The sequence below is a fragment of the Cucurbita moschata genome, unplaced genomic scaffold, assembly GCF_002738365.1.
Source record: "Cucurbita moschata cultivar Rifu unplaced genomic scaffold, Cmos_1.0 Cmo_Scf00030, whole genome shotgun sequence".
Taxonomy (NCBI): Eukaryota; Viridiplantae; Streptophyta; class Magnoliopsida; order Cucurbitales; family Cucurbitaceae; genus Cucurbita; species Cucurbita moschata.
The window spans coordinates 1,397,486-1,408,443 of NW_019268546.1; the positions used below are offsets into that span (position 1 = coordinate 1,397,486).

Consider the following 10,958-nt stretch of genomic DNA (forward strand, 5'->3'; position numbering starts at 1 on the left):
TAGGTGGCTACAAAATTTAAGCATATTCTTCAAAACCTCTTACTTTTAATTTGCTTTTCAATTACATAAGGTAGTTAAATGAACACGACAACCTTGGAAATTGTAGTTTTCAGACATTAAATAAATAAATAAATAAATAAAAGCATGGAACATGGGCATGCTGTCCTGGCATTGTAGTTTAAAAGATTTTAGGTCAAAAAAGAAAAATAAATATATAAATTATGTTTTGAAATATTCCCTTATTTTTTGAGATAAAAAATCAAGTGATTGCTAATTCCCCTACCATTCTATGCTATATACTCTTTTAAATAATTTCATATTATAAAAAACTTATGGCACCCCATGTTCTGTGGTCTCATTTTGTGTCCCATGTAATAAACATATTATACAGACTTCTCGAACATGTTTTATTATTATTTATTAAAAATTATATATTAATTTTTTTTTTCAATCAAAATTTAAATCAATAACCATATAGCTTACCCGCTAAGTCATTGCTAGAACAAACAAAGACGAGCAAGCAAACAATCATTGATTGTAGAAGTGGAGGGTCGATTAGGTACCGTTCCATTAAATATTTATTTAGTTTTTTAAAACTAAATTTATAACCATATCATGTTATTTTATCTTTAAAAGTGTTTTCACTATATAATTATTTTTATTTTGAAATTTATATTTGTTTTAGAATTTTATTAGATTTAAATTTTTAGAATTTGTCGTTAAGAAAAATGAAACTATTGAAAAAAAAAAGTGCGAGAAAACAAATATAATTTAAAAAAAATAAAAAACTGAAAATTAAATAATTATTAAATGACTGGGATGTATAATTAATTTTAGTTCAAATTTTTAATACCATCAAAATTATTGAAATGGGCGAAATTAATAAAATGTCTTTGAGCTGCATTTCAATAATATCTTTAAAACTTAAAAAAAGTCTTAAAATATTCTTAAAAATCTTTTATTTTTATGAAAATGAATTGAGTTTATAAATTGAAATATTATATTTAATGAAAAAATTATCTTATTCGATGCATTTAAAAATTTACATTTTTAAGATTTAAATATACTAAAAGTATAAAAATGTTGTTTTCAAGATTTATAATATCTGTACCATAGAATTCAAAAATAATTTCCAAATCATCAAACAAAACACAAAGAAAAATTAATATTTGGAAATAAATAAAAGAAAAGAAAGACCAAAAAAATGAAAAATAAATAATAATAAAAGGCAACAAAATCAAAATTGAAAAGAAACAAAAGAAAAGAAAAGGCAACGAAATGAAAATTGAAAATAAATAAAATAAAATAAAAGGCAACAAAATGAAAAATAAATTTCCGTTGCCGGGATTCGAACCCGGGTTTTTCGGGTGAGAGCCGAATATCCTGACCAACTAGACTACAACGGACTTGTTGTTTCTGAATATTAAATAATTTATATATATTAATAATTTTTTGTGTTCCTTTAAAATCTATGATTCATTTTCCTTTTAATTTAAAAAGTATAAGTTGGGAACATATCATATTTTGACTATTTAAAGGCGATAATTTTGATTTCTACTTGTTAAATTTCAACATTAAAATATATATATATATATATATATATACACACACACATACGGCTACATTTTAAGCAATTGACCATTAATAGAATTTTTAAAGTGGTAATGACACACGGACTGGCTCCCTAGAAAAAAGGGACACATACACGTCCTAGGTGCGTTAAAATATTTTCTCCCTTATTCCAAAGAGAAGGCGATGATATTAATAGAATTTTTAAAATTTTAGGAGTATTATTGAAACAATGTACAAAGTTGGGATGTAGATAACTATAAATATCCTTAAGGTAAAGTAAATAAATAAATGAAGAAAAACAGGGATCTTGCGCGATAAAACAACGACCGAAGATTTTTGAGAATTTAAAGGAAGAAAATGTCCTAATTTAACAAAAACCAAGCTCAAAACAAAATAAGGAGGAATTTGAATCAAATCATATATGTATTGTTTAAGTGATTTATGATCACTAAGTAGCTATTTAAAATTTCTTATTACAGCTAAGCTTCTAGGATAAGCATGATAAGAATATTTATTAAGTTTATAAGTGATATATGGTTGAATTAGATGTATTGAAATTTATTAAATTGTAATTGGTATGAAACAACAGTTGAGCTAAGTTCTAATTGAGCATGAGCTTAGAGTTAGAGAATGCGACTCAGGTCATTGAAATGGATCACAGGACAATAATGATTAAGACGAGCTCAAAGGAGGAGCTAGAGAATGTGAGTCCAACTATTGATTTAGGTCATGTTATACCAATGAATGAGATAAGCTCGAAATAGTTGGATGATGTGAATTCAATTATTTAGATAAGGTTGAAGAAGCCAAATAAGGTATTAAGAGTGAAAACCCTACCGTGAACTCAATGGAACCATAGATAATCAAGTAAAATTCAATCAACAAAATAATTTGATCTATGGACAACATCATTGGGATAAAGGCCGTAATGTCACAAGAATCATTACCACAAGGCATAGAGAGGCAGGTCATAAACGTCTATACCATAAAATCAATTTTCGATGGAATGAAAAAGACATGGTAGAATTGTAATCATAGAATACGACTCTAATCGAAATGCATACATTTGTCTCATACACTATGGAGATGGTGAGAAAAGTCATATTTTACATCCTAGAGGGACTATAATTAGAGATACAATTGTTTCTCATGCACAAATTCCTATCAAATATCTAACCTTTTCAAACTCTGTCTAACTCACTATTGGCTCGAGAAACAAAGAGGAGGTGTGCATGAACGAGATATACACAAAAAGATTGATATCATAATGTGAGCTTCCTTCTCCCCTCACCTTCATAACTCCTATCTACATCAAGACTCGGCCTTGCTCTCTGGTGATCTTCACCCACTCCGTGGCACCCGCATGAAAAGAAAGATTGACAAATAATCCACCGCTAGCATATATTGTTCTCTTCGGACTTCCTCTTCAAGGGCTTCTTGTCAAGGTTTTAAAACGCGTCTGATAGGAAAAAATTTCTGCACCCAAATGTTTCATTCCCCTCTCCAACCGATATGTAAAATCCAACCAACGTGGGATTCTCGAATCCCAAAATAGAACCTAAATAAGAAAACACTCGATCATATCTATAAATACCTATTATAAGTAGAGAGAAGCAGCAAAGACAATGTCCCTCTTGATTTTGGAAACAGCCTCTTCAAACTTGGTTTCAAGCTCAGTTTCACCAATGGCCTTTGCTGCCACTATTAGTTGTTGCAAGACTTCCTCCAGTCTTCTAATTGCTCTTATCAAGCTTCCCTCAAAAACCTGCGTTATTTCCATTATCTCATAGAACTTTGATCCTTTTGCCCAACCATACACAACCTCCATAATATCTGCTCTAAATGAATTCACAAACCCTTCCACATCAATCTCTACCTGCAATTTCACAGTAACTCTCTCTCAGTGCTTTGATCCAATGAAAAGTAATAAAAAGGATAGAGTAACAAACAAGAATTTGTGGTAACCTTGCATTCAAGCTGAACCTTAGCGACCCTTCGAGCTGTGTCTTGTAATTGAATGAATAGCAGCTCAAGCTCTTCCCTAGGCTTCGCTGCATTCTGAAGTTTCTCTTGCCACACAAAACAAGATAGGAGAGAGATAAGTTCCTCCACTTTTATGTCATTGAAAACTCCATTCAACATCAGCTCTGAAAGAGTTAATTCATTTGCACTACTGATTTCACAAGCAACCTTGCCTTTCAGTTCCACAACGTCATCACTTGTGATGTAACTGCCATGGGAAAAAAAAAACTCAGATACTGCAACTAATTCAATGTATCTACAATTGATGATATTGTTGTTCTATCATGAAATCAAAACCATCAACCTGAACTAGCAAATGATAATATGGTGACCTTAGTTAGTTGAATCTAAGAACTCTCATATACGTTTTGGATATGCAAATTCCTAGTTCACAAATGCTAGAACCCCCAAATCATTTGATTTCACTGCAAATGATTGTAACTCTCGGAAATTTGATCTAATAACCTCATCGAAGAATAAGACCTTTGGATATTAATATATTCAAAAATCTCAAGACGATAAGGAATCACCCCAAGATACTTGTTGATCAAATATCTCAAGACAAGAACACTTGTTTGAGATTTGAATCACTCCACAAGCAAGATTGATCAAGTCAAGCTTGAATGGTTCTAAGTATGCAGCCTAAACTACCTACATTTTCCAAGTCTACTTTACAAAGACAATATCCATGGTTTTATATAATAACCTCAAAAGAAAACCTTTGATCTTCCATGAAATATTTCCAAAGTTGTAACTTTCATACTTTATGACCATCATTAGCCTCTATGCAAATGTAACCTTAATGTAAATAAAAACCCTTAAAGTACGTGAAACACCGTAACTCTAAATTATCAACCACTCAAAATTTGTAACCATCTAAGAATAAATATAGTCCATCTTCTTTAAAGTTCATATTGCATGATTGAGATGTCTTGGTTTATACCACACTTTATGATTCCTTTGTACATGGCTTTCAAATATATACAGAGTTCCATTCCCATACTACATTAGTAAGCATAGTAAGCATGGTTGTAATACTTTTTATCTAAGATAGTATTGAATGTTTATGTATTATGAATAAATAAAAGTTTTTTTTTTTTAAAATTGAACAAACCGACAACCCAACCCAACCCTATTGAGTTTGGTTGGGTTGGAAATGATTTATGGTTGTGTTAAGTTACCAATTTAACCAATCCAAAACTTTGGGTTGGTCTAAAAAAATTTCTCAACCCAACCCAACCCGACTCATGTACACACATAATCTATAACCCAATCCAACCGTTATAATTCGAGTTGGGTCGGTTTGGATTCTCGGGTTATTGTACACCCGTACCTTAAAAGAGAGGGGAAAAAGATCAATTACCCAAGCCTCCGCAATACTCGCTTCCTGGCCTTCAGTTCATCTTTGAAAGCCAATGCAGAAGAAGAACGCATTGTTTTCTTAATTGACCTGATCTTAGCTGTCAACTCTTGCTTCAAATGCAATGCTTTGAGCTTCTGCTCAACAAGTGTTGATTTTGCCACCTCATGCTTGTGAAAGAGGTTCTCCAAGGCCTCTGTTCTACGAACTGCCTTTCTGTATGAACTACTTTGAATCTGAACATCACATGCAGCTAAAAATCAAAATCTAGAAAGAAAGCATGGAAGAAGCAAACAGATGCTAGATTATACTTCCAGCCAACGGTTTTCCTTGTACAGACGGGTGAATTAACCAAAAGATTATATACTTGAATTCCCATATTAATGAAAACAATTTCATCCAAGAATTACGTACTTTCATGTCCTCTTCTGGATCTAGAAGGGGCACACCCTTTGGAAATCTTGATAGAACTTCAGAAATCTTCTTCAATGTATTTTCTCGAGCTTCCAACGGCAAGAGATCATTGGGTATGAGTATCCGAATACTGGCTAAAGTACTGATCTATTAGTAGACAAGAAAGAGATTATTCATCAAGACGTTATATTGAAGTTAAATCAAGATGGCAGTCGGCAGAAGCTGTAATAGTTGAAAGAAAATAGATCTCTTGATTGAAAGACATTTTACAGTTACTTGAGCAAATATCAGTTCGGAGGGATAGAAGGAAAACTAAACCAACTTTAACCTGCATCTTATCTGCAAGTAGTTTCTCAAAAAACCTAGATCTTATCAGTGTCAATCTTGGTAATCTTTGGTCTCTATTCCAATTCTCAAATGTCAGTGCACATGAAGCATGTTCTGATGTGCATATATGCATATAATCTAACTCCATACCTGAGAGATTGGAATGGAAACAACATGAGGTTCTCCGTGCTCTTTCAATTGAACAATCTTAACAGTTTTTTTCCCTATGGCATCTTTACTGACAACACATCTCGTAAGAACATCCACAGTGTAGTTAGCAGATTCCGGTTTCATGCTAACATCCTCTGTAACAAAAATTGAAGTTCAGATTCAGAGGACTAATAAGCTAAAATTTGAAGGGGAAAAAAAGGAATAAATATGCATGAGAGATTATTGATATTTTACCTTCAGAAACACCTTTCACCTTTTGAAAATTAATTATCAATCCCCACGTAACCTGGTCTTTAATGGAGAAAGTGGAAGAATTCACATCACAACTGTTGCATTCAGTAGATACAAGCCTGCCAGGTTGTAGAAATGGCAAGCAGTATCTAGGAGACAAGACAATATCATGGATATCCTTTTTCAAACTTTTGTACTGCTTTAGCAAATCATAATAATTTTTCAAACTATCTTCCTCTTCAATCACTATGGAATCCCTCTCCTCTTCAAGGGTTTTCACTTGTTTCTGCAATAATAAATAGAATTAGCATGTCAACTTATATGAAATATATACCACAATATGGTTCAATCTTTCATGTGTTTTATTAAGTTCAACAAATATGTGAAGATACGGATTTAAACCTCTCACCTTTAGTATGAGGTAAAAAGAATTATAGGTAAAAAGATAACTACACAGGTATGCGAAGTGACAGGTATCTATCCAAAAACAAAAACATCATTACCATGTTCAACAAATAAAAATCACAGAGGTTTGTGTGAAAAATACAAATAGTTCTTTATCATGTTCAACAAATATTATTCAAGGAGCATTGTGATAAAAAATAAATAAATAAATAAATAAATAAAAGATCTGAAGGATATATATACACATATATAGATGACACATTATTTTGCAATTGCTTGTAATAGATCATCCTTTCCATTTTCAGTTGCCCAGAGTTGGTTCTCTTTATTTCAACTAATTTCTTTATTTCCAAGCAACCTTATATGTGATGCAAAAACTAACCTCGAGATTAGGTATGTTGCGGTCGGCTTGGAACTGATAGAAGGAATTGCGCAGCAGATTTTCAGGATCGCCATCTTCACAACGGATTTGATTTAAGAGCATGTTATAGCTCAAGTGGAAAGCACTATAACGCAAAAAGATAAGATGTCAGCCAACTTATTTGAACAACAGAATTGAAAAAAATAAGGTTGTCGACATGGTTACACCCCAAACACAATCCTATAAAATGCAATTAATAAAAAAACTAGAACTCATCTATAGTACATCTAAGCAAGTCAAGTATCTTAATGGCTGATATAAATCCGCCAACTAAATGATCTTTTGGCTAAGTGGAAGATCTTTCCGAAGTTCCACCTCTCGACTTAAGGACTTCATCTCTCCACATTGGTAATATTTCATTTTATCAATTAAATATCGGTTGCACGTATAAATTATCTTGCTCACTTTTCTTATTATTTTCAAAGAAGTACATGTGCCTTTTATAATACAGAAAATTTAACAAAATCCCTAGATACTAGGTAACATCAGAGAAAAATAGGGAGGTTAACGAATTTTCTTGTTTAATGGAATTACACAAATATTTCTTAAACTAAGACTAGAAAAATTTAAGGTCCATTCCTTCAATAGTACCCCTACATTCAAAAAAATTTAAGACAATATAATTGATTTTAATATATTCAATGGTGAAAACCAACTGTAGCTACCTGTTTAAGCAATCAGCATTTCCTTTAAGCATCATTTTAGCAGTTGATGGTTCCAGCTTCTCATCCACCATAAGGATACATATCCCACGTTTATCAATTCCTCTCCGCCCAGCTCGACCACTCATTTGTATATACTCACCACTTGATAACCATCTAAATTTATCTCCATCAAACTTACGGACATTACTGAAGACAACAGTTTTTGCTGGCATGTTTAAACCAATGCTGAAGGTCTCTGTGGCAAACAAACACTAAAGACAATGTTTTAATGACCCCATTAAAAATATTCATTGACAAAATGCAATCAAATATTTTTGGAGTCTATAAGGTACAAATGTTAATTTCTTTGGCTCTTTAGATGCAATTTTGTTGGAAGAAGAAATACCATGACAAGAGTAATTCATTATTAGTTAGTGCACAAAGCATCTTATTTTCGTTTTTTCTTTTTCTCTTAAAAGAAACGAAGCCAGAGATAGGAAGGCAAATGGCAAGTGACTTCCTAAGACAAAGCACCTTTATCTTGCCTCAATGATTAATACAAGGTCACAACTCGCCACCCAACACAATTGCGATACTAGGTACTACATGAGATAGCAATCAAGCAGGTTCTATGGCAAGCACGCAGCCAATAAATAAATACATTTGCTGCAATTCTAACCTTGATTAGCCCTTCTTGAAATAATATCTCAATCACCTCCTTCAAAATAGGGAGCAAGCCAGAATGGTGGACACCTATTCCACGCTTCAAGAGAGGCAACATATTTGAAACCTATTTCAAAGCAACGGAAAAGGGAAAGATAATTACTTTTTAAATACAAGCCATAATAATCAACTAAGCGGAAATTCTATAAGATTACATACATTTAATGAATTCTCAACTCGGCATCTTATATGTCAACCAATTGTTTCCTAATCCCAACATAACCATAAGTTATAGCAACAAGACAGCTAGATTTTAAAAATAAATAAATAATAAACCCTCAACTAAGAATTGTGGAGGGGTTTTGATAGCAGAAGGCCAGTAGCTCAACTATTAGAAGTTCCAAGACAAAGAGACAAGGTAAGCAGCATACGGATCTAATCCATTTGTTTTATTTTATTTTATTTTTTTTCTATAAGACAGCAAGATTTCATCGAAAAATATGAAAGATTATAACAAAAGCAGACAAACAAAATCCAACATGAGAAGTCAAAACACATCTAAAGGGGTACCAATCCAAAAAGAATAACACCTAACTCATAGCTATAAATGACCTTAGAAGCAAATGGCCAAACCTCCTTGAAGACCGACAGTCCAATAGTTAGGTTTGCATGCAATGATGGAAGATAGAACTCAAATTTCCTTCCCCTAGTTACGTGGTAAACGTAAAATAAATTCAACCAAAAATGCAAGAAACAAGAAGTTCAATCTAGTAATGCATATCTGTTTAAATTTCATATTAATTGTACAACGAAAGAGCTTCCAACTTTTCTTATTAACGACAGAAATCAAGAAAATTCAATTTCCTTCAAATTTCCCTGTTAATTGTAAAATCAAAGAGGTATAACCACATAAACATATATCAACAAAATAAAATGTAATAACCTAATTTCATCTGAGAACCATCCAAGGAATGGAAGTTTTCCTGTCACACCCTACCCTAAATTTGCAACCTCGACATTTTATACCAAAACTTGGTGGAAAATGAGCAATCATTTACCTGAGGAAGCTTCTTATCATCATCTGAAAGCATATCCATAGCACTCCAAAAGATGGTTTCTATGCTCGCCTTTTCATCATCACCATTTAGATCCAATTTGGCCATCTGGAACAAACAAGAGGTTAAATTTAACAACTGTGAGAGAAGGGATGACCTGGAGAGAACAGTTAACTAAAATGTTCTAAGAAACCGAACAGTTTCTTTCTTGCTTGCTTCAAAAAAATCTAACAGCAGAACCAACATGCAAGTCTCAATCTCTAACATCCTGAGAAATCTCTACTAAGAGTGGGAGCGAGCTTCACATTATCTTAGACAATATAGCCAAAAACTTAATCGGGATAAAAAAAAAGGCTCCAAAAAACTTTAGTTTCACAGAAATCTAGTGTTGTGAGGGGTTTGTACTTAGGACAGAGTCCAAAAAAATGCTCTCTGTTAATCCCAATTGTGGTGTTAAGTATAAGAGGCCTAGTAAACTTTATCATCTCTTCTTACACTCTGCTTTCACTCAAATCTTGGAGAGAGGTTCTTGGTATTTTAGAGGAGTTATGGGGCATGTTTCTGTGGTCACTTCAAATAAAATATATGAGCCTTTGAAGGACTGCCGCTAACATGATGCTTTGGGAGTTTTGGGTGGAAATAAGCAAAAGAATTTGTGGAAATGATAATAAAGATTTTTCCGTTCTTGGATTCTTAGCTTCATCTTGGTGAACTTTTCCAAGAGTTTTGTAGTTATACTTCCTTTTCAAAATCAGCCAATCTTTTTCTTTCATTTTTTCTGCCTCTTTGTAGGGTACCTTATCTTTCCCTCGTTTCAAGGTTTTCACCTTTTAATGAAAGTAGTTTCATTTAAAAAAAAAATTAAAACAAAAAAAACAGTATTGTCTATCTACCAAGACACATATTGGATCCTTCATAGATCATCAAACTATAAGCATGATGATGCCATATCTAACAACTCGAGCAAACAAAAATTATAATCATGCTGACAACCGGTCAAGATCAACTAAGCAACAACTAAGCAACATCAAGAACAGCATAGGACATTACCTGCATTGCAAGAAATTCACATTCTCTTTTGCTAAAACTGAAAAGAATAACTGGATCATATTGACGCTGAATTATCATCTTCACCATCTTAAATATATCACTCTCTTCGCCAGTTTTGCCCAAAGTTAAACTCTTCTGCCACTTCCCATTCTCCTTTTTCCTGTCACCATCACTAGCAGGGACAAGTGCATTTAAAGCTTTTTGAAAGCTATCTTCACGAAAATGTCCCTTTTCATCAACCACCAAATATAAGCCTTCACCCCCGGATGGGAAAACATAGTGTTGAAGAGGTGTTGGCCGAAAGTCAGTATAAACAATATGACATGGTTGTTGGTGGACCTACATCAATACCAATCAACCAAGCCAGCATATTATCAAATCAACAAAACAACCTTACATTTTTTTTTTCCTACAAATAACAAAAAAAATTGTATTGCAAAGGCCATTAAATCATATAAAATTAAGATTAAAGAGTAAAACAAGGCAAGATATCGAATGGCACAACCAAGACATCAGCATAATGCCAAAATTTGTTTTTTCCAATATCAGTCCTCTCCTCATTTCTTATCAAAAAAAAAAAAAAAAAAAAAAAAAAAAAAAAAAAAAAAAAAAAAAAAAAAAAA

The 10,958-nt window shown here is 32.7% G+C and overlaps 1 protein-coding gene and 1 non-coding gene across 6 annotated transcripts in view; both read right to left on the reverse strand.

Annotated features, from left to right (window-relative positions):
* Nucleotides 1-1,333: 1,333 nt before the first annotated feature.
* TRNAE-CUC lies at nt 1,334-1,406 on the reverse strand. The gene has a single exon. It is a non-coding gene; the product is annotated as a tRNA-Glu (tRNA).
* Nucleotides 1,407-2,620: 1,214 nt separating this feature from the next.
* Nucleotides 2,621-10,958, reverse strand: part of LOC111464445 (DExH-box ATP-dependent RNA helicase DExH9-like) — a 10,783-nt gene continuing 2,445 nt past the window's right edge. For 3 of the 5 annotated variants that reach the window (XM_023108645.1, XM_023108647.1, XM_023108648.1), the window contains 12 exons: nt 10,336-10,674; nt 9,289-9,393; nt 8,247-8,357; nt 7,589-7,839; nt 6,885-7,008; nt 6,101-6,383; nt 5,846-6,000; nt 5,369-5,515; nt 4,958-5,190; nt 3,538-3,802; nt 3,167-3,448; nt 2,621-3,009 (listed from right to left, as the gene is read on the reverse strand). In XM_023108645.1, the coding sequence (XP_022964413.1) occupies nt 3,170-3,448; nt 3,538-3,802; nt 4,958-5,190; nt 5,369-5,515; nt 5,846-6,000; nt 6,101-6,383; nt 6,885-7,008; nt 7,589-7,839; nt 8,247-8,357; nt 9,289-9,393; nt 10,336-10,674 (2,292 nt within the window). In that variant the 3' untranslated portion in view covers nt 2,621-3,009; nt 3,167-3,169. Of the gene's footprint in view, nt 3,012-3,166; nt 3,449-3,537; nt 3,803-4,927; nt 5,191-5,368; nt 5,516-5,845; nt 6,001-6,100; nt 6,384-6,884; nt 7,009-7,588; nt 7,840-8,246; nt 8,358-9,288; nt 9,394-10,335; nt 10,675-10,958 lie in introns of those variants that run through there. The other 2 variants (XM_023108646.1, XM_023108649.1) reach the window with 2 other exon arrangements.